This window comes from Staurois parvus, unplaced genomic scaffold, assembly GCF_062004578.1.
Source record: "Staurois parvus isolate SC_StPar_1 unplaced genomic scaffold, SC_StPar_1.0 ptg000131l, whole genome shotgun sequence".
Lineage (NCBI taxonomy): Eukaryota > Metazoa > Chordata > Amphibia > Anura > Ranidae > Staurois > Staurois parvus.
In genome coordinates this window covers 9727197-9752405 of record NW_028317927.1, presented here as the reverse complement: position 1 = coordinate 9752405, position 25209 = coordinate 9727197, and the positions used below count along the sequence as shown (strand labels likewise).

The 25209-nt window shown below is 43.6% G+C and overlaps 1 protein-coding gene across 2 annotated transcripts in view; it reads left to right on the top strand.

Moving 5' to 3' along the window:
- ARHGEF26 (Rho guanine nucleotide exchange factor 26) overlaps positions 1 to 25209 on the top strand; it is a 176684-nt gene that overhangs the window by 107412 nt on the left and 44063 nt on the right. For both annotated transcript variants that reach the window (XM_089672608.1, XM_089672609.1), the window contains one exon: positions 12749 to 12903. In XM_089672608.1, coding sequence (XP_089528734.1) covers positions 12749 to 12903 — 155 coding nt within the window. The remainder of the gene's footprint in view (positions 1 to 12748; positions 12904 to 25209) is intronic.

Sequence of the window (25209 nt, the reverse complement as noted above, 5' to 3'; positions counted from 1 at the left end):
TGTAGTCTAACTGACTGCAGTACAGGTTTGAAAGAGATGTTCTAGCTCCTGTGATGGCATTGTTCTCTATAATTACACAGTTGACACTTTCTGAGACTGCATTGTAATTAGCTTTGGTTATGGCTGTTTTTTAAGATTGATCATTCAAATTTTTGCTAGCAATTTACCCAGTCAGTATCACTAGTAATAGATGGGTGATATCTGGAACATAGCAGCAGCAACATGGAGGTTGAGGGTTTAACAACAATCGTGCAACATAATAAACAATTTGTTAAAGCAATAGAAGCAATAGCATTTGTCTTTTATGTTGAATGAGCTTTCTCCTTGCACTAAAGTTAAGAAAACCAAGGAATGGGTTGGAATGGACAGCTGGGCTAGTCCTAGGGGATTCTCATAAAGACAGGTAGATCTGTTTGTTACCTAGAACACGGTTGTAACTGTAGTCATCGAAAACCATGTGACTGCAATGAGGCTTAGAGGCACAGTTGGCCCAGCACTGTATGTCTACTTTATGACTGACTGTATGCTAATCACAATTGCATTTATTGGTTATGGCTGACAAAAAGTAAATGTTTCTACAGTTTTTGGGGTCCTATACGATTGCTATGGAAACAAAAACTGTTGTGCCAAGATAAGGACTGCTTTTCTGGCAGGGAAAAAATGAATACACACAAGGAAAGTTTATTGGCCCAAAGATTAATCATCATGAACATTAGTTCATCAAATCTGTATAATGCCTATATTAACACAAGTTCATGTTATCTCTCATAAAACTCACATGTAGTCTCTGTGGAGCTATGTACAGTGAAATTGTTCATAATAAAACAATACCTTATTGGGAATACAGAGATTAGCCAACAATGACTAAACATATGGAATGTGCTGTAACATAAATTGTTTTGTAATAAAACAATATGTTAACATATGCGAGGATATGTTCTTTGTATTCATAGCAGTACCACTTGTAGTGTAGTTGAGTTTCATCAAGTCTTTGCTTACTAAGACAATGCTTGTGAGCATTGTCATTCAAGGCGTTTTCCCTGTATGTACTAATGACATTTCACTAAAAACCTTCACAATTTTAATACATTGAAGATAGCATTAACCTCTTGCCTACTGGGCACTTTTACCCCCTTCCTGCCTTGACCAGTTTTAATCTTTCAGCTCTCTCAGCGCGGTCATGCAACACTGTACCTAAACTAACTTTTTATAATTTGTTTTAGACAAATAGAGCTTTCTTTTGTTGGTATTTGATCACCACTGGGATTTTTATTTTTTGCTAAACAAACTAAAAAAGACCAAAAAATTTTGAAGAAAAAAAACTTTTTCTTAGTTTCTGTTATAAAATTTTGTAAATAAGTAATTTTTCTCCTTCATTGATGGGCACTGATAAGCGGCACGGGTGGGCACTGTTAGGCGGCATTGGTGGGCACTGTTAGGCGGCACTGGTGGGCACTGTTAGGCGGCACTGGTGGGCACTGTTAGGCGGCACTGGTGGGCACTGTTAGGCGGCACTGGTGGGCACTGTTGGGCGGCACTGGTGGGCACTGTTGGGCGGCACTGGTGGGCACTGTTGGGCGGCACTGGTGGGCACTGTTGGGCGGCATTGGTGGGCACTGTTGGGCAGCACTGGTGGGCACTGTTGGGCAGCACTGGTGGGCACTGTTGGGCGGCACTGATGGGTGGAACTGATGGGCAACACTGATGAGTGAAACTGATAGGCTGCACTGATTAACTGATGGGCACTGATTGCCAGCACAGATGGGCACTCTTGGTTCCACTGATGGGGCTACACTGATCACCAGGATACTGATGATCAGTGTAGCTGTCCCCCTGCAAAATGCCCCTTACCGGCTCTGACAGCATGTGAGGACTGCCAATAACTATAATTTCCTATTTACCCGCTGATCAGCTGTGATTGGGCACAGCTGGTCAGATGGTAAAAGCGGCTGTGATTGGCTCGTTCCATAGCCATGTTATCAGCTGTGTCCGAAGGACACAGCAATCACAGATCGTGCGCAGGGCATGCCCCAGGGGGCGCGGTTCTGGGAGGACATCCATGGACGTTCTCTCAGAACTAGCCGACCGCACTGTAGCTGTCTCTTGGCTATAGCGCTGCCGAGAACTGGTTAAGCAAGCTGTACTGCTGTCCATCAGTTTAATGCTTATTTTCCCTTGGCTACGCTTAGGTATGCCAGACATTGGTGTACCTAGCACATCTGGCATCCATGTGGGATCATTTTTTACACCCCTTACCCCCAAAAAATAACCAGTGTGCTGAATCATTCTAACAGTGAGAGAGGCTTAAAGGGGCATAGTTATATAAAAGCTGAGCCTACTCCCCCTATACTACCTATACCCAAACTCCCCTTCCCCAGCACACACCCCTCTGCACAGACCATGCCCTCAGGAGAGAGGCTACCCCAGCACAGAATAACACCCCCCCCCCCCTTTCCCCCCAAGTAGGCCACTCAGTACAAACCAACATCCCCCCAACACAGACCAATCAGTACAGATGAACTTTGCCAGCACAGACCCCTTGGCAAAGACACCTCCCCCCCCAGTACAGGCCCCTTAGTACAGACCGATTCCCCCACTACAGACGGATTCCCCCAGAGCACACTGATGCCCCACTTGTAAAGGTCCCTCAATATACACAGACCCCCCCACCCCCCCAGCACAGACAAATCAATAAAGGTGAACTTTCCCAGCACAGCAGAGGCTGACCCCCCCCTCCCCCAATACAGGACCCTCAGTACAGGCCGACTCATCCCCAGAACAGACCCCTCAGTACAGATGGATTCCCCCAGCACAGACTGACGCCCCCCTAGTACAGGCCCCTCAGTACAGACAGACCTACCCCATAGCACAGACCCCTCAGTACAGACAGATCCCCTCCCACTCAGCACAGATAAGTCCTCAGCACAGATGGGTCCCTTTGGCACAAAATCTCATTACAGACTGATCACTCTAGCACAGACTAACACTCCCAGCAAAGGCTCCTTAGTACAGACCCCTCAGTATAGACACTTTAATACAGACATCATCCCCCCCCCAGTACAGTTTCCCCATTAGAACATGACCCTTCTACACAGTAAAGATCCCTCAGTTTACCCCTATTAGTATGCCACTGATATTAGACAAGTTACAGCACTTCACATACAGTATATAACAGTCATCCAGAATGTTGTTTTTGAATGCTTTCATTTATCTATCAAGGTCATCTTACAGCTAGTAGTAGTTACATTCAACAACTGCCTTGAACCATTCTATTGTGATTGGATTAAGGTGACTGATTTACTCATATGAATATAAATGCTGGGGTATGCCCTTGACAATTAAATATTAATGCCGGGGGTATGTCCATGACACCCCTGAATATAAAAATGCTCGGGTATGCTTCTGACACCTGTGGTGATATAAATGCTCGGGTATGTTTCTGACACCCATGGGGATATACATGCTGGGGTATGTTCCTGACACCTGTGGGGATATAAATGCTGTTCCTGACAGCTGCAGAGGAAGCTGTCTAAATTAGCAGTTCATTTCATTGCCCCTAAACTATTAATACTTTAGCGGCAACCCACAGATGTAAAAAAAAAAGATATATATATTTTTTTTTTTTCTCAGAGAATAGGTGCAGGAACTCTCCCTTTCTGAGTCACCCCTTATCTCCACCTCTACCCACCTCTGAGCAGCATTCCTTGATTCCACCCCCTACCCACCTCCCAGTACCGTCCCTTTAAAAAGAATTCAGAACCAATTAAAATTTTTTGGTGCTATGTAAATTGTATGGAATTTGTTAACAAAAAAAGCAGTAAAATACATTCCCAGCAGCAACAATAGATCGCCCCCTGCAACAAAATACCCCCCCTCAAGTATTGAGTAGCAATAGACACCACCCTCAACAGTAGACCCCTCCCAGCAAAATAAGATCACCCCTATTAATAATAGATCCCCAGCAGCAACAGACACCCCCACAGAAATAGATCCCCTCCAACAACAATAGATCTCCCTGCAGTCAGCATCAATAGACCCTGCAGCACAGGGTCATAACAAAATGGCTCAATAATAAAACAAAACATGGCAATAAGTAAACAAATTAAATGACCCCTGTTAAAAAGTCTGCATACCCTTAATTCTTAATGCTGTGTATTGCCCCCTTTAGCGTCAATGACAGCATGCAGTCTTATGTAATAGTTGTCTGTGAGGCCCCAAATTCTTGCAGGTGATCTAGCTGCCCATTCATCTTGGCAAATTGCTTCCAGGTCATGCAAAGTCTTTGGTCATCTTGCATGAACCGCATGTTTGAGATTTCCCCAGGAGACTGTGATGGCCACTGCAGAACCTTCACCTCTTTCTGCTGTAACGACTAGAGGATGAACTTGGCTTTCTACTTAGGGTCATTGTCATGCTGAAAAGTCCAAGAATGTCCCATGCGCAGGTTTCATGTAGAAGAATGCAAATTGTCTGCCAGTATTTTCTGATAACATGCTACATTCATCTGGCCATCAATTTCCACAAGATTACAAGTGCCTTTAGAGCTCACACATCCTCAAAACATGGTGGTGTGTGATGGTATTCTTGTCGCTATAGACCTTGTTGACCCCTCTCCAAGTATAGCACGTATGGTTGTTTGGTTGGTTATGGTCACTCCAGATTACAGTGTGCCAGAAGTAACTGGGCTTTTTTTTTTGTGACATTGGCGTAGTGAAGGCTTCTTTATGGCAACTCGACAATGTAGCTCTTTTTTTTTTTTTTTTTAAGTATCATCATATTGTGCTCCTTGAAACAACCACACCATCTTTTTCCAAAGCACACTGTAGTTCTCCTGAGGACACTTGTGGGTTTTTCTTTGTATTCTGAACAATTCTTTTGGCAGTTGTAGCTGCAATCTTTCTTAGTCTACTGTCTGACTTTGGCATGTTATCAAGAGATCCCCGAATTTTCCACTTCTTAATAAGTAATTGAACAGTACTGTCTGGCATATTGAATGCTTTGGCTATCTTTTTATATCCTTTTCTTTATAAAGGTCCTTCTTACGTAGTCCTTTTGAAAACGATGTGATAATAAATGGCTTCATATGATTACTATCCTTAAATAAGAGCATGCACACATCTGAGCATAACTGTGTGTGTATGTATATTATATAATTTTTTTTATCAAGGTAAATCTATTTCTAAAGGTGATATTGACATGAAATTTTCACCACAAATCAGTAACAAACCATGCAATCCATACATACAAAGAAACCAAAACAAATAAGTTCAGAAAGAAAGTTATGTGTAGTAAAATGGAATGCAACAGGGAAAAAGTATTGAACACATGAAGAAAGGGAGGTGTAAAAAGGCATGGAAAGCCAAGACACTAGCTGAAATTTATCAGTAATTAGAAAGCAATCCTGCCCCATGTCAGTGAAAATTAATATCAGCTGGTTCAGTCTCAACTGATGGCCTCTAAAAAGGTGTCTCATTACCAAGGTGTCACACAAGAAACATCTCATGGTTAAAAGCAAAGAGCTCTCTTAAGACCATCACAACCTTATTGATGCAAAACATACTGATCGTATTGGTTACAGGAGGATTTCTAAACTTCTGAATGTTCCTGTGAGCACTGCTGGGGCCGTAATCTAGAAGTGGAAAGAACATCATTTCACCATAAACCAGCCACACCACCTCGCATAATTTCTGACAGAGGAGAGAAAAGAATTATCAGAAGAGTTGTCCAAGAGCCAAGGGCTTCAGAAAGACCTGGAATTAGCAGGTACAATTGTTTCAAAGGGAACAATAAGTAATGTACTCAACCGCCTTGGCCTGTGTTGCACGCTCACCATGCAATGCTCCATTGCTGAAGAAAAAGCATATTGAAAAAGCATGTTGAAGCTCAGTTAAAGTTTGCTGCACATTTAGACAAGCCTGTGAAATACTGGGAGAATATAGTCTGGTAAGATGAGACCAAAATTGAACTCTTTCGATGCCATAATACACCATGTTTGGAGATCAAATGGCACTGCACATCACCCCAAAAACACCATCTCAACAGTGAAGTTTGGAGGTGGGAACATCATGGTGTGGGGCTGTTTTTCAGCATTTGGTACTGGCAAACTTCATATCATTGAAGGAGGGATAAACGGAAAAATGTACCAAGATAAAAATCTGCTGCCATCTACCAATATGATGAAGGTGAAATGATGGTGGACATTTCAGCAAGACAGTGATCCCAAGGACTCTCTCACCTGGTTTCAAAGAAAGAAAATAAAGCTGCTAGAATGGCCCAGCTAATCACCTGACTTGAATCCAATAGAAAATCTATGGAAAGAACTAAAGATCAGAGTTCATAGAAGAGGCCCAAGGAACCTTCAAGATTTGAAGACTGTGTAGAAAAATGGGCTAAAATCACACTGAGCAATGCATGCGACTAGTTTCTCCATACAGGAGGCATCTTGAAGTTGTCATTACCAACAAAGGAGTTTGCACAAAGTATTAAATACATTTCTGTTAGGGTGTTCAATACTTTTTCCTGTGTCATTCTATTTTATTACACATAACTTAATTTCTGAACGTATTCTTTTTTTGTTTCTTTGTATGTATGGATTGCATGGGTTGTTACCAACATGTAGTGAAATTTTCATGTCAATAGCACCTTTAGAAATGCATTTATTAAGAAAAATGATGATGTGTTCAATACTTATTTTACCTGGTGTGTGTGTGTGTATGTATGTATAATAAATAAATATATATATATATATATATATATATATATATATATACAGACCTCAGCACTTACCATCTTTGCTGTATTAGTTTCTTTGTAAGCCTTTGTATGCTTTGCATTCTATATCTCCAGATTCTTTCCTATCTCAGTCTTGTTTTCGGGTGGCTCCATTTTCTCACAGGATGCCACCAAGCCACTTTTACTGCATGCCTTCAGCTGGCACCTACACATGCACATAAAAAGAGATAGCTAGGCTCTAAGTTACTCCTCTGCTTCTCTCTTCTCCTTGCACCTGCACTGTCACGTCACGACAGTGTATGTGAGACACTCAGGACTCACTCTCCCCCGATCCGGAAATTCTGGGAAGTGGTACTCTGCGATCTGGAACCAGTGCCAATTATTTATTTGATAGTGTATGCTTTTTCCACAGAAATAAGCACAATGGGATTGATTTTCTAAAGGCAAATATATTGTGCACTGCAAGTCTTACATGTTATTATATCACTGTATTTTTTGAGAATTGCTCAATTTATTTATTATGTCCATTATAAAACAAGACAAGGAACAATGACAATTTGTAGAGGGTGGTAAACAAGAGTCACCAATCAGTTTTTTAAACAAATCCATTCAGTGAGAAGTAAGTGATGGGTGACTGCACCTTGTACAAATTACTTTTGCCTTGCTGCAAAAACCCGTTATGTGATGCTAGAAAAATAACTTTATTAAATTCTTATTAAAACACAAGATTAATAAAGTTAACCAAGCACATTAAATAATAAAGTTAATTAAATCACATTGTTTTTACTATCCACTTATTATCTAGTCTTTCTATAAAATATCATCTTTGGTGTTCCATTCTGGCTCACAACAGTCAAAAATATTTTAACCTGATTAATATATCATAACAAAAAGTCAAAATGTGCATAGCAATACTTTTTTATGCATTTTAGGCAGTGGAGATTGTCATATTTGAAATTCTTTTGGATTTCAGTTTAGGAGAGAAAATGTAAACATCTGGCTCTCTTTTAAGTCTCAAAGTCTCAATTTGAAAAGCACAGACAAAACTATTATACAGTATAACAAAAGCGTCCAATTATTTAATATAATCTCATGGATATTTCTGTAGTATTGTAGGGCTGTTGATAGTTCTACTGCAGATTCCATCTTGGCAGAGAATTGGTTAAGTTGGCTGAGCTTACTTTTTGTTTCCATCTGAACTGTCCTGCTGCATTGACTCCTCACAGGAAACAGTCGACTTTCATTTAGGAAAGGAGTTACCAGTGCTGGCATATTGCCCATGTCTTGGCACAGCGTAAAGACATTTGATCAGGCATCCACCAGTCCCATGGTCTGGCTCAGGACCAAGAGATCCATTACTTTACTCTTTGTTGTCATTAACCCTTCATTATAATATTAAAAACTAATAATTAAATGGGTGTGAAGTGACAATGAGACAGTTTAAAAAAGCAGAACGGCTATAATGGTTATATAATCAAGTTCTGATTATTTAAATCATTTGATGCTTACCCATACTTTTCTGATTATTACTTATAGACTTTGCTGCTTTATAATGTAGCCCTTGAACCTAATGCCAGCTTGTGAGTCACAAAGTTGTAACACATGGTGACAAGCCCCATTAAGTATGATTTCATAAGTCTTTGTTAGTAATACAGATCCTCCCTGAGTTGAGTGAACGTAACAGATTTAAGATTCACAAAGTTTTTGAACCTCTACCCCTTTCCCTGATTTACAGTTGTGTTCAAACTAATAGCAGTCGGACATCACTAACCTGATCAATCACTGTTTTTGGTAGAAATGATATTTCTACATGGCAAATAATTTACTAGCAGGTGTAGTAGAGTAATATAAATCCAACAGACCCAACAGTCATGACATGCATGCTGCTGATTCTGTGTAATTGAATCACTAATTGAAAGGGGCATGTTCAAAATAATAGCAGTGTGGAGTTCTATTAGTGAGGTCATTCATTCTTTGAAAAACAGGTGGAAATTACTGCCCTTATTTAAGGAAGGAAGGCAGCAATTGTTGTACATTGCTGGTTACAGTGCATTTCTCTCTGAAATTCTGAGCAAAATGGGTCGTTCCAGACATTGTTCAGAAGAACAGCGTACCTTGATTAAAAAGTTTATTGAAAACGGGGAAAACATATAAAGAAGTGCAGAAAATGATAGGCTGATCAGCTAAAATGATCGCAAATGCTTTAAAATGGCAACCAAAACCTGAAAGAAGTGGAAGAAAGCGAAAATCTACCATTAGAATGGATAGAAGAATAGCCAAAATGGCAAGGACTCCGCCAACAATCAGCTCCAGGAAGATCAAAGAAGGTCTAAAGTTACCTGTGAGTACTGTTACAATTAGAAGACGTCTGTGTGAAGCCAAGCTATCTGCAAGAAGCCTCCGCAAAGTCCCACTGTTGAAAAAAAGAAGTGCTGAAGAGGTTACAATTTGCCAAAGAGCACATTGACTGGCCTAAAGAGAAATGGCGCAACATTTTGTGGACTGATGAAAGTAAGATTGTTCTTTTTGGGTCTGGTGGCCGGAGACAGTTTGTCAGACGACCCCCAAACACTGAATTCAAGCCACAGTACACTGTGAAGACAGTGAAGCATGGTGGTGCAAGCATCATGATATGGGAATGTTTCTCATACTACGGAGTTAGGCCTATTTATCGCATACCAGGGATCATGGATCAGTTTGAATACATCGGAATACTTGAAGAGGTCATGCTGCCTTATGCTGAAGAGGAAATGCCCTTGAAATGGGTGTTCCAACAAGACAACGACCCCAAACACACCAGTAAACGTGCAACATCATGGTTCCAGACCAACAAGATTGACATTATGGAGTGGCCAGCCCAATCCCCGGATCTTAATCCAATAGGAAACTTGTGGGGTGACATCAAAAATGCAGTTTCTGAGGCAAAACCAAGAAATAGAGAAGAACTGTGGAATGTAGTCCAATCATCCTGGGCTGGAATACTTGTTCACAGGTGCCAGAAGTTGGTTGACTCCATGCAACACAGATGTACAGCAGTTCTCAGAAACAGTGCTTATACAACTAAATATTAATTAAGTGATTCAAAGGAAAGCAAAATCTTCAAACATTTTTCAGTTTATATAGTGAATGTTTGAGTTTGTAAAGAAGAATACAAACACTGCTATTTTTTTGAACAGTCTAATACTCACTTTTCTTCATTTGTTTTTAGAGGAACAACACAAATTTGATTTATTTTTCTTCATATTTTGATTTGGAATAGAATGTGTAGTGTTCCCAATGCATTTGTGTGTATGGAAATAAAAGCTATTAGAAGGATTTTGAGCTTTATTCACTTTTTTCAACACACTGCTATTATTTTGAACACAACTGTATGTGCCACCTGCGCATCATTTTCTGGGTATAAATTGGGTGGTAGTGTTTTATAATCAGTCACAGAACATAACCCTTACCCCATTCAGATAAAGTCTGTAATAATAAAGTAACATATATTAATTAGAAATAATCTAAGTGATGTCATACTAAAAAGATGTATGCAATAATGATATCCGGATTTATTCAGTTATGAAAATGAAGAAAGCTAAAACATAAAGACATGTCCAGGCATAGGCAGCAGAGAAAGCATTGTGAAGAAAGAGGAAATGCAGGTTTATTCTGTGTAGAGTGTTATATGAGGGCATAGCTGGTAAATACGAGAGTCTGAGATAAAGTTCACCTGTATATGAAAGTCACATATTAAGATGAACACCAGTGAATATTATGATCTGTAATTTCCCTGATCCTATCATTTCTGATATAACATAACTCCCTCTGTCAGCCTCACTAGGCCTCATAAAGTATCCTGTGCAAATACTAACTCCCCTTCCCCAACCCTTGCCAATTAAAATACGTGACATACTCACAGCTGAGGGATAGGCTTCTCTGGCACTGTACAGTGCATTGTGGGATGGAAAGGGGCTGCTGTTTTGACACAATGTATGTCGGTATTTTAGGAAGACCTAGCAGTGCTCATAACTGGACTTCGCAGAAGTACCACTCATGTTAAAGAACCATTCGGCATGTTACCGTGTTCATGAATATCTTCAACAAGTGTGTGTTTCAATGTTGTCAGTATTTGCTATAGACATTCAAGTATTTAGTGTTTCAGTTACTTCATTGCTGCTGCTGTTATCTTTGAGGTTAAATTGTTCCACAATTACTTCATAGTACCTGCAGCTTAGGGGTCAGTAAGGGCTTGTTTGAATGCTCATTTACTGATTCTTATAGTGTACTGTCTGTAAACTCTAACAATGAACCTTCCTTGTTTGGTCGCTTTTAGCCTGTTACATATGCTGTAAAATCGAAAGCATTTTGTTATATTTGTGCAAAAAAAACCCTGCTGATCTTGTCAGAAATTTAGCACTGTCTTGTGTCCTTTGCAAACTTCCTGTGTTACCTTACCAAGCCTGTTAAGACTTTTCTGTTTTGAACTTGGACTACATCTTTACATGGTTCTGTTTGAAAAAGACATCCTGTCCATTCAGCTCAACCAATGGAGAAAAAAAAATACACACAAATAGAAAATGTTCATATACATTATCCTATACCTATAGTTGATCCAGAGTAAGGCAATAAAACCTCAGTAAAGCAGGATCCTCCAATTTGTTCCAGCGGGGGAAAAAAAATCCTTCTTGATCCCCCAAAAGGAAATCACATATTCCCTGGATCAATTTTAACTATAAATATTAGTATCCAGTTATATTATGTGCATTTAAGAAACAATCCAGGCCTTTCTAAAAACAATCTACTCAGCTGGCCAGAACCAACTCTTGAGGGAGTCTATTCTACATTTTCACAGCTTACTGTAAAATAACCTTTCCATATTTGGAGATTAAGGCTCCACGTACACTAGCACTTTGTTAAGCTCCTAGAAGCTAACATCAGCATATTATTTCTGCTCCTAGAAGCTACATCGTGTTATCCTATGTGTCATTTTAGGAACGTATTTTAGGAAGACCTAGCAGTGCAATACCACACTATTTTAGGCCATTAGCATTTTTTGAGCTTCAGCGTCTAGGAGCAGAAAAAAACACTTAGGCTCCATGCACACTAGCGTTTTTTTTTGGCTAAAAAAACTGGATAAAAAACGCTGGTAATAGCGTTTTTTTAGTAGCGTTCAGAAGTGTTTAGGAGTGTTAGTATTTTATTAGCGTTTTTACAGTATATGTAAGAATACCACAAAAACAATTTTTTTCTGCTCCTAGATGCTGAAGCTCAAAAAATGCTAATAGCCTAATGTAGTTTGCATGGATATACAGTATAGGATAATACTATTTAGCTTCTAGGAGCAGAAAAGAAAATGCTAATAGCAGCTTCTAGGAGCTTAAAAAAAATGCTAGTGTACATGGAGCCTAAACACTACTAAAATGCTCCTAATAGCTTTTTTTTCTGGCTTTTGTATTCCCTCTACATGTGCTGTAAAAATGCTAATTAAACGCTAATTTTCCTAAATGCTTCTGAGCGCTACTAAAATGTTACTAAAAAACATTATAACCAGCTTTTTTTATCCAGGATTTTTCCCAACGGTTTTTGAGCTTAAAAAAAATGCTAGTATGCATGGAGCCTAACTCTTTTCCTCCTGACACAGAGTGCCCCCTTGTCCATTGTGATGACCTTATGGTGAATAACTCTACACTGAGCTCACTATATGGACCTTATTTATTTATATTACGGTATTTAGAATACTACAGAATGGTTAGTATTTATGTTATATAGATCTGAGAGAGAGAGTGGTTGAGTAATTTAGCAAGGGCTACTGAGCAGGGCTTTACTCTAAGAACTGGGAGCCTTTGGGTGCCTGCCACTTTTGTTCAAAAATTATTGCAGTTGGTAGTCCATTAGCAGTTGGTAGTCCATTAGCAAAGGGATATTTTATATGACCTTTCTCTTTGGAATATTGTAATTTTAATTTATTATATGGTCTGTTTTTTTTTTTTTTTGTTTTTTTTTTACACTGACCTCATATATTATGCTTTTTTAGCCATTCCCATTGGTATCTTCCTCCCGGTGGTTACTGAAGAGGGGTGAGCTGACATCCTATGTAGAGGACACCGGTATTTTCTCCAAGAGAACAACAAAACAACAAGTCTACTTCCTCCTCTTCAATGACGTGCTGATCATCACAAAGAAAAAAAGGTAATTTCTGCCTTTTTATACAAATATCTGTGCACCAGTGGGATTTCAGTGCCTGGCTGTTTGTCTCCAGCCCAGCCAACAGCCTGTCAAGCTAATGACCAAAACATGTTAGAAAGCTACAAATGTCCACTCAAAATAAACCCCCCAGATTCGTACTACAAAAGAATGAAAATAAATATACAGCTATAAACTCACATAGCTGTATATGTTAAATGGCCCATCCAACCAAAGCTTATTATACAGTTTTTGATAGATGCTAAAATGTTATCTCCCAAGGATTCTAATGATAGTGAGATTTGTGATTCAAAACCCAATTTTCCACACCTTCTGTGGCTGTTACAAGAAGCTCCACACGATGGACATTAAAGTGATATTAAACCTTTTTTTTTAAATGTTATAGGGTGTTCTGCTTACCTGCTCCGTGCAATTGTTTTGCACAGAGCAACCATGATCCTCCTCTTCTGGGGTCCCCCACTGGCTCTTCTGGCTCCTCATCTTCGGTGAGTGCCCCCATAGGAAGAGCCTCTACCAATGGGGACATTTGTGCAGGCTCAATCCCAAGCCATGATGCCTTCATGCATAGACACAGGGAACACAGGCCAACCTCGTCACTGGTCAGCAGGAGCCAATGGCTCTTGCTGTTGCCTCTCTGTCCTGTGAGGAGAGAGTGGAGAAAGTAGCTTCTCTTGGGCACAGTAATGGATCTAGATCAGCCTCTGGTTAATATGTGGGGGCTGGGAGAAGGTTTTTTACTTTTATGCAGAGAATGCATTAAACTGACATGAAAGTCAATTAAAGTAAAAAAATGTGTAATGGTTTTACATAGAGGCCTCGATCCTCCTCTTCTCATGTGCCACGCCAGCACTCAGCTGCTGCACACAGAGTGTTTTTTACCTTCATGCATAGAGCCTTGAGCCTTTAAAAATTAGAAGGCTGGCAAGATTCTGCTTTATACCTAACAGTTATGCCTCATTTTCACATGCAGTTGAAGGGGGTGGTAAAAACACATGGCCTAGCTGAGGTTTTTGCTACCCAACAGCCACTTCCTTTTAAGCAGAGGCAGCAGTTGTAGGTGTTCATATGCCACAGCCATAAAGCTCATGGCTGTGGCAGGTCTTGTTCCCCCAGTTACATTCAGCAGGCCTACTGTCTGCTGAACTTAAAGTGATACTAAACCCAGGACCCTGCATTCACTATATCTGGTCTCCCACAGTACACAGAACATGGAAATGCAATTATTTTAGTAAATATAAACTGCTAAATACCTTTTCTCATCAGCAGTTAGAGCAGTCTTGTGACTTCAGCAGAGCACTGGTTAAAGCTTGTAGAAGGAGTTTTCTTTCTGCTCTAGGAAGGTGTGAAAGTCCTGACCCTTTGTCTGGACAGTGTTGATTGGCCCTGTGATGATCACAGACACTCTCCCATGAAAAAAAAACCTCTCTAGCAATACACACCAAACTGAGCACATGTGACTACGGATTCTGTATCTGGTGGTAATTTCAACAAGAGGAGGGGCAGAGAAGACAGGATCAAACAGCCTTTTTTACACAATGCAGAGGATTAACCCCTTAGGTTCCATGGTGAGTAGAACAAACATGCTTTACTGCATATACAGACTGATTTTACTGTTGTGGGTTTATTAACACTTTAACTCAGTCAAGTAAATGGGGTTAGCCTGCAACTGCTTCTGAGCGCGGATCACTTTTCAGTAGAGCAGCAATCCTTGCCACACGTGTAAACAAGCCCTTACACCTCAGTGATTTGATGTGTAATTCCCAAAGTGCATCCGTGCTCAACATCAAGATTTCTGTTATTTCTATTAGTGCCCGTTTACACCTGAGCATCGCATCACTTGAAACTTGTCACTCGAGACTCAAAAAAGTACTTGAGCTTTTTTAGGTTGAGATGTGCATTTAATATGAGTGCCTGCAAACGTGTTTTGCCTCGTATGCTCCTAGTAAATAGCTTTCTATTGGCTAAAGCCAAAACATTGCAACCTGAAAACAGCTGAAAGACGTGAGTAAAAAAACGTCTCCAAAAACATTTGAAGAAACTAAAGCTTTAAGCTCAAGTGTGAACGTAGCCTTAAGGTGAAAGGAGCAGGGGTATCAGTCCCTCTGTTGTGAAATTTAAAGATGGCTTCATCCACAAAGATTATAACTACACAGGGGAATGAGGGCTTGTTTTAACACCTTCCCGCCCAGCCTGTAGCAGATTGATGGCCGGGCGGGACACTCGCTGTTGTGACTGGGTGTCATATGACGTCCTGTCAAAATGAGCCGCTCATGCAGCTGCGGGGCCGCACAGTGGCGCAATCTGTCACTACATATCACTATACCAGCCTGTTACCAGTCACAGCAGATCACATGACAGTTGTATACAATGGATGATTTCCTGTCATGCCATCCATTGTATACAATTATGCTGTTAGCTGTCATGGTCAAGGCAGTCACAAGATACAGACAGGGCCAAGCACAACCCATCTGTATCATGTGATCAGCATTGCCCAATCACAGCTAATCACAACAAAAGACTGAATTAATCAGTTTCATTCAGTAACAATGATTGCTCTGTCCTCGGGCCCCTTCTCTTCTCCATCTACACCTCCTCTCTTGGCAAACTTATACACTCCCATGGCTTCAATTACCACCTCTATGCCGACGACACACAAATTTACCTCTCCGCCCGCATCGCCCACCTCCTGAACGACATATCAGACTGGATGTCGCTCCATTTCCTCAAATTAAACCTGTCCAAAACCGAGCTCCTGGTCTTCCCCCACCCCGTGCCCCCCCCTCATCCTCTCCATCACTACTAACAACGCCACCATCACTCCCACCCCACATGCCAAAGTCCTGGGTGTCACCCTGGACTCGAACCTTTCCTTCCTACTTCAAGTCCAATTACTATCAAGATCATGCAGGCTTCACCTCCGCAACATCTCCAAGATACGTACATTCCTCACCCCAGACACTACTAAACAACTCGTACACTCCCTCATCATCTTACGCCTGGACTACTGCAACTCCCTTCTCACTGGCATACCCAAACAAACGCTATCCCCACTCCAGTCTATCCTGAACTCAGCTGCTAGGCTCATCCACCTCACAAACCACTCCACACCTGCCACCCCCCTCTGCCAATCCCTTCACTGGCTCCCGATTGCCCAGCGCATCAAATTCAAACTGCTAACTCTGACCTACAAAGCCATTCACAACGCCGCCCCAAACTACCTAACCGACCTGATACCCAAATACTACCCTACCCGTGCCCTTCGCTCCTCACAGGACCTCCTACTCTTTAGCTCCCTGATCTCCTCCTCCCATGCCCAATTGCAGGATTTCTCCAGGACTTCCCCCATCCTCTGGAACTCCCTACCCCAATCCATCAGACTGTCACCTACCCTCCTCACCTTCAGGCGCACCTTGAACACCCACCTCTTCAGGGAAGCCTACCCCACCCTCACCTAACAACTGACCTCCTCCACTCCTCCCACCACTTCATCCCCCACAGCCATTTCCTCCTGTACCACTTTCCCCTCCCTCCTAGATTGTACGCTTGAAAGAGCAGGGCCCTCGAACCCCTCATGTATTGTATTGTTTGTCTTGTCTCATGTTCTGTCCCCCCTGCTACTGTATAGCGCTGAGCAAACCCTTTGGCGTTATATAAATACTGTATAATAATAATAATATCAGTGAAATACATTGGTATTAGCTATTATTATTAATATTATTATTATTATTCAGGATTTATATAGCACTAACAGTTTGCTCAGTGCTTTACAATATAACGGGAGACAATACAGCAACAATACAGTTCAATACAAGAGGGATAGGAGGGCCCTGCTCCTTGGAGCTTACAATCTAAGAGATCATAATGTGTTAAAAAAAAGAAAATCCTGATCACTTGCCCAGAGTAGTTCAATGTTACTATGGTAACATTGTATTGCTTTGGTCACAGTGTGCTGAAAAATAAAATAGTAAAAAAAAAGGAAAAAATGTGATAAAAAATAAACAAAATAATAGAAACATTTGAAAAAAAAATACAAATTCAATTATTATTATTATGTTTACCAAAGCAATGTATCAGAATACATTTTGACCTAAATTTATGAAGAAATGTTATTTACTTGCAAAATTTTATAACAAATGAAGAAAAGTTTCAGGTGTTTTTTGTTTTATTTAGCAAAAAATTAAAAACTCAGTCGTGATTAAATACCACCAAAAGAAAGCTCTATTTGTGTGAAAACAAATTATAAAAATTTCATATGGGTACAGTGTTGTATGACCGTGCAATTGTCATTCAAAATGCAACAGCGCTGTAAGCTGAATATTGGCCTGGGCAGGAAGGGGGTATAAGTGCCCGGTATTGAAGTGGTTAAAGTGCTTTTAATGTTTGTTCAGAATATTTGAATGTGCATAGTCTAGACAAGGATTGACTTTAATTTGTTTTATATAGTAATAAATGTGACCGGAATAGCCAGAGGTGAAAAAATATACACTGGTGGGACAGAGCTAGAACCATGGCTGGAAAATGTCTCTCCTGGGATTCTTATGACCTAAATAATATGGCTGGATCAACACATTAGGCCCCACCTTTAGTCAAATATTTTTTTCTTCTTTGGTGCCCTTTAAAACTACTTTTCTGAGCTATAGTAACCAGACCTTCCACCTCATTATCAAGGTTCAGTTAATCAAAGTGCAACCTCCCAAAAAGGTTAAAGTACTGGTGGGGAGAAATATGGTTGGACCCTTACCTTACCTTGGATTCCATCTGCAGTGAATAAACAAGGGTCTTGTCATCCTCCTTCCAGACAGATATCGGAAAATGTTAAGTAACCCAATTCTGACCCAGTACTGTGTTGCATCATCTTCTTGTAGTGTTTGGGCCATTCAACATTACCAGCAGGAGGTTGACATTACCCCCTGTACTATGTAAGTTACGGAAAACTGAGTATATTATTCCACTACATTTTCCCCACAGGTACTGTTATGTAGTGTTTTAGAAGTAAGGGGGGGGGGGTCTTGAATAAATGGCCCTTGCCACTTTTTCTGTTTTGTATAGCTCCATGTTTTTACAATATTGGAATACATGAAGATGAGAAATACAAACCATACTGCCCTGGAAAAGTAGAAGTGGAACCAGATTGGTAACAGTGAGCAGTCCACACATTTTCTACCCTCCTAAGTCCTCATACTTGAGCCCACCAGACATTATTGGGCATTTAAACTGGAGTATTTGGATTCCCAATGCACCAATATCCTTTTAAAGGCCTGCTTAAGGTGACTAACAGTCATGTATTAGATCAGCGGTTCTCAACCTGGGGGTCGTGACCCCTTTGGGGGTCGAACGACCATTTCCCAGGGGTCGCCTAAGACCATCGGAAAACATATTTCCGATGGTCTTAGGAACCGAGACACCGCTGCTCTGTCTCGCGATCTGTGGGCGGGATGATATGCTGCCCCTGTAACCTGGCCACACCTCCGGGATCACAACAGCTCCGCCTCCTCACCGCTGATTGGCCACCGGAACTGTAGCTCAGGAGAGGCACACAGGCGGCCAATCACCGGCGAGGAGGTGGAGCTTGGAGAGGAGGAGCCGAGCGGCAGAGCGCGCAGATCGAAGAAGATCGAGGGAGCTGCAGGACCGAGTGAAGAGGAGAGAGGCCAGAGAAGGAAGACAGCTGACAGGTAAGTGCAAATTTTGCTTCTGCAGGCTGTAGATGGGAGAGGGAGAGAGCGAGCCCAGGCTGGAGCAGGGGTCAGCAAGGTAAGTATCATTGGTGTCAGTGGGAGGAATAGTGCCCCATCATTTGTGTCACTAATACCAACGATGGGGCACTATTCCTCCCCCCACTGACACCAACGATGGGGCACTATTCCTCCCCCCACTGACACCAACGATGGGGCACTATTCCTCCCCCCACTGACACCAACGATGGGGCACTATTCCTCCCCCCACTGACACCAACGATGGGGCACTATTCCTCCCCCCAATGACACCAACGATGGGGCACTATTCCTCCCACTGACACCAACGATGGGGCACTATTCCTCCCACTGACACCAACGATGGGGCACTATTCCTCCCCCCACTGACACCAACGATGGGGCACTATTCCTCCCCCCACTGACACCAACGATGGGGCACTATTCCTCCCCCCACTGACACCAACGATGGGGCACTATTCCTCCCCCCACTGACACCAACGATGGGGCACTATTCCTCCCCCCACTGACACCAACGATGGGGCACTATTCCTCCCCCCACTGACACCAACGATGGGGCACTATTCCTCCCCCCACTGACACCAACGATGGGGCACTATTCCTCCCCCCACTGACACCAACGATGGGGCACTATTCCTCCCCCCACTGACACCAACGATGGGGCACTATTCCTCCCCCCACTGACACCAACGATGGGGCACTATTCCTCCCCCCACTGACACCAACGATGGGGCACTATTCCTCCCCCCACTGACACCAACGATGGGGCACTATTCCTCCCCCCACTGACACCAACGATGGGGCACTATTCCTCCCCCCACTGACACCAACGATGGGGCACTATTCCTCCCCCCACTGACACCAACGATGGGGCACTATTCCTCCCCCCACTGACACCAACGATGGGGCACTATTCCTCCCCCCACTGACACCAACGATGGGGCACTATTCCTCCCCCCACTGACACCAACGATGGGGCACTATTCCTCCCCCCACTGACACCAACGATGGGGCACTATTCCTCCCCCCACTGACACCAACGATGGGGCACTATTCCTCCCCCCACTGACACCAACGATGGGGCACTATTCCTCCCCCCACTGACACCAACGATGGGGCACTATTCCTCCCCCCACTGACACCAACGATGGGGCACTATTCCTCCCCCCACTGACACCAACGATGGGGCACTATTCCTCCCCCCACTGACACCAACGATGGGGCACTATTCCTCCCCCCACTGACACCAACGATGGGGCACTATTCCTCCCCCCACTGACACCAACGATGGGGCACTATTCCTCCCCCCACTGACACCAACGATGGGGCACTATTCCTCCCCCCACTGACACCAACGATGGGGCACTATTCCTCCCCCCACTGACACCAACGATGGGGCACTATTCCTCCCCCCACTGACACCAACGATGGGGCACTATTCCTCCCCCCACTGACACCAACGATGGGGCACTATTCCTCCCCCCACTGACACCAACGATGGGGCACTATTCCTCCCCCCACTGACACCAACGATGGGGCACTATTCCTCCCCCCACTGACACCAACGATGGGGCACTATTCCTCCCCCCACTGACACCAACGATGGGGCACTATTCCTCCCCCCACTGACACCAACGATGGGGCACTATTCCTCCCCCCACTGACACCAACGATGGGGCACTATTCCTCCCCCCACTGACACCAACGATGGGGCACTATTCCTCCCCCCACTGACACCAACGATGGGGCACTATTCCTCCCCCCACTGACACCAACGATGGGGCACTATTCCTCCCCCCACTGACACCAACGATGGGGCACTATTCCTCCCCCCACTGACACCAACGATGGGGCACTATTCCTCCCCCCACTGACACCAACGATGGGGCACTATTCCTCCCCCCACTGACACCAACGATGGGGCACTATTCCTCCCCCCACTGACACCAACGATGGGGCACTATTCCTCCCCCCACTGACACCAACGATGGGGCACTATTCCTCCCCCCACTGACACCAACGATGGGGCACTATTCCTCCCCCCACTGACACCAACGATGGGGCACTATTCCTCCCCCCACTGACACCAACGATGGGGCACTATTCCTCCCCCCACTGACACCAACGATGGGGCACTATTCCTCCCCCCACTGACACCAACGATGGGGCACTATTCCTCCCCCCACTGACACCAACGATGGGGCACTATTCCTCCCCCCACTGACACCAACGATGGGGCACTATTCCTCCCCCCACTGACACCAACGATGGGGCACTATTCCTCCCCCCACTGACACCAACGATGGGGCACTATTCCTCCCCCCACTGACACCAACGATGGGGCACTATTCCTCCCCCCACTGACACCAACGATGGGGCGCTATTCCTCCCCCCACTGACACCAACGATGGGGCGCTATTCCTCCCCCCACTGACACCAACGATGGGGCGCTATTCCTCCCCCCACTGACACCAACGATGGGGCGCTATTCCTCCCCCCACTGACACCAACGATGGGGCGCTATTCCTCCCCCCACTGACACCAACGATGGGGCGCTATTCCTCCCCCCACTGACACCAACGATGGGGCGCTATTCCTCCCCCCACTGACACCAACGATGGGGCGCTATTCCTCCCCCCACTGACACCAACGATGGGGCGCTATTCCTCCCCCCACTGACACCAACGATGGGGCGCTATTCCTCCCCCCACTGACACCAACGATGGGGCGCTATTCCTCCCCCCACTGACACCAACGATGGGGCGCTATTCCTCCCCCCACTGACACCAACGATGGGGCGCTATTCCTCCCCCCACTGACACCAACGATGGGGCGCTATTCCTCCCCCCACTGACACCAATGATGGGGCGCTATTCCTCCCCCCACTGACACCAATGATGGGGCGCTATTCCTCCCCCCACTGACACCAACGATGGGGCGCTATTCCTCCCACTGATACCAACGATGGGACGCTATTCCTCCCACTGACACCAACGATGGGGCGCTATTCCTCCCACTGATACCAACGATGGGGCGCTATTCCTCCCACTGACACCAACGATGGGGCGCTATTCCTCCCACTGACACCAACGATGGGGCGCTATTCCTCCCACTGACACCAACGATGGGGCGCTATTCCTCCCACTGACACCAACGATGGGGCGCTATTCCTCCCACTGACACCAACGATGGGGCGCTATTCCTCCCACTGATACCAACGATGGGGCGCTATTCCTCCCACTGATACCAACGATGGGGCGCTATTCCTCCCACTGATACCAACGATGGGGCACTATTCCTCCCACTGATACCAACGATGGGACACTATTCCTCCCACTGACATCAGTGATGGGGCACTATTCCTCCCACTGATACCAATGATGGCGCACTATTCCTCCCACTGCAAAATTACAGTTCTGAAGTAGCAACGAAAATAATTTTATGGTTGGGGGTCACCACAACATGAGGAACTGTATTAAGGGGTCGCGGCGTTAGAAAGGTTGAGAACCACTGTATTAGATGAAGTAACAAATAACATACCCGCTCCACTCTTGTAATCATAGTGCAGCCCTGAGCCCAGTGAGAAAACCGGTCTGTACCTGGTTATGACTTTTTGTAAACCTCTCTGCTCAAGAGATGCATACAAGAGTGAAGAGAGCCTCTGGGTGTAAGAAGACCTAAAATGTCTGTAATGCAAGAGCATGTGCTTTCATGTTTTACTCAAAATCAGATGTCTGTAGCATCTTCGGTTTCCCATTGTGTGCTCAAAGTTATGTTCGTAGAGGTTTTCCAGGGTTGTCCACTAGAATATAAAATTACTTAATACTTCTCACCATGGAAGCTCATGGACTTCAGCACTCTGTACCCTAAAGAGAGCTAAGGACTATAAATCACATACAACCACATCATTAGCTTGGAACCTCAAGCCTCATTGACCTTACTAGATACTTGTGAGGAAAAAAATTATTGCAGAATCATACAAGAAAAGTGCAGTAACCCATAGCAATTAATCATGTGACATACATATGAAGATAATTTTTGTTACTGGTTACTTTACCCAAGATCATTGTCCTTTGTACTGCTTTAATCAATAAATATATATGTTTACCCTTGATCTTTGACATTAGATTTGTAATGTGTGGAAAACTTTCTGCAGTGGAAAAATAATATTTCCCTGTACATAATCCCTTATAACGGTGTATTCAGCATAACTGTGCTGACTGAATTTGTCATGCTTTACCTCATTACCTGAGGCTCTTCATTGTGTCCAGACATGAAATTCCATATCTCAGATATAATTGCATTCCATTGCTGGGCATATTTAGAAAATCGTTTGAAGCAATGGCAGAAACAATCTCCACACCTTTAACTTGTATTCATATATTTTAGAAATGCAAGATAGTGATCTGTATAATTAAATGATATAAGAAATAACATATAGCAGTTTGAAAAATGTATTACCTTTACTATCTTTTAAGTCGGCATTGCAACTATATAGGATTAAGAGGTGAAACAATACCAAAACTAAAAGCAATGTACTAGCTCTGATCAGGGTTGCCTTTCAGTGTGGATGGGGTTGGGGATCTGAGATCTTGCACAAACGCTACTTTGGTTACCTAGGCTGCCAATGTACCCTACTAGTGTGTTTGTTGCCTGTCTACAGCCATGGTATGTGAACCTCAAATCAAAAAGTGAAAATGTTCTATCTCTTAGGAAACATTTATAAATGTTAAATGTGTCTGAAGAGCACCCTGAAAATGTCTACTTATGTCTTGAATTTCTCCTGAAAAATAGCAGTGCACTTCCTGTTATGGGAAGAAGCATAGGCACTACTATACATAGCCTGGGCAGCACAGTGGCTAAATGGTTAGCACTTCCCCCTGGCAGTACTAGGGTTGTTGGTTCAAATCTGCCTGGAGTTTCCATGTTCTCGACATGCCTGCATGAGTTTCCTCTGGGTACTTACTGTACGCCACTTGAGGGTTAGGGACTGATGTGTATGTACAATATATATATGTAAAGCACTGCATAAACTGATGGCGCTGTATATGTACCTGAAATAAATAAATAATAAATAGTCTCAAGGGTTCAATATTGAATCGGCCCATCCTTTTGCAGCTATAACAGCTTCAACTCTTCTGGGAAGGCTGTCCACAAGGTTTAGCAGTGTGTCTATGGGAATGTTAGACCATACTTCCAGAAGTGCATTTGTGAGGTCAGGCAATGATGTTGGACAAGAAGGCCTGGCTCGCAGTCTCCGCTATAATTCATCCCAAAGGTGTTCCTTTGGAATGAATGAAGTGCAATGAGGAAGGCGTGTACAGTAGGGACACTCTGACTTCATTGCTGAAATTGACAGATTTGTGTACCTGTCTCTGACCTGTGTTTGCCTCTGACAGGTACATGAATTGGGAACAAGCACCACCCCATCCGCTCTTGCCCCTTGATAGAATTCCAAATGGTGCCTTATGTCAGCCTTTATAAATTCCCCGGTGCGTACTTCAGCTGAATCTACGTGAGAAGTATACTGAGGGCCTACGTTTGCTACCTGACTGCTCTTCAGGCTTTTGCAATGTTGGCTTTTTCACTGCTAAAGCATAACATGAGCATACACAACCCAATATTTGTAAGTGAAGTATTTGATGAAGCATCACTTGCAAATATGGGACAATCTAAGGGTTATACCCCGAGAGAAGCATCTACAGAGTGCTCCCATAGACCTTTTCCAAGGAGAAAGAATACAACTCTGTAAAAAGTAGGGATGCACGATACCCTTTTTATATTGATGAGTACGAGTACCAATACTTTTGGTCAAGTACTCACCAGTACTGAGTACCAATACTTTGCAATCCAATTTGTGCCCATACAAAATTAATGGGTGAAAATCTCACTGCAAAGAGTGGCATGCAGTTTTAACAGGAACGTGGTGCCATTCCTGTCCGAATCTCATGTGGTTTCCCCGCCACTCCTGTGTGAAGCCAGGCTTGTCACAGCCTGAGTTTACACAGGATCGGTGTGGGAAACCTCCCTGCACCGATCCCATGCTATCACACACCTAAAAGCCGATTCAAAGTTTTCCCTCCTCTTCTTGCAGGAATGACAGTACTTCTGATTGGTCAGCACTGTCGCGATGCTGACCAATCAGAAGCTGTCTAGCCTGTACTGTCATCCCTGTCAGGAGAGGAGAGAAAGCTGATTCACAGGTCTGGGGATTTTAAATCCCCGCAACTTTCTCTCCTTTCCTTGTAGGGATGAAAGTACGGGTTAGACAGCTTCTAATTGGTCAGTACAGTGACAGTGCTGACCAATCAGAAGAACTGTCATTCCTGCAAGAAGAGGAGAGAAAGCTGTGGGGATTTCAAATCCCCAGGCCTGTGAAGCGGCTTTTGGTTGTGTGACAGCATAGGATCGCTGCAGGGAGGTCTCCTTCACTGTTCCTGTGTGACTGTGACAAGCTTGGGTTCACACAGGAGCGGCTGGGAAACAACATGCGATTCAGACAGGAATGGCACTGCATTTGAAAGCATTTTCACATGGAATGGCACTGCATAGTGAGAGCATTTTCACAAGTACTCAT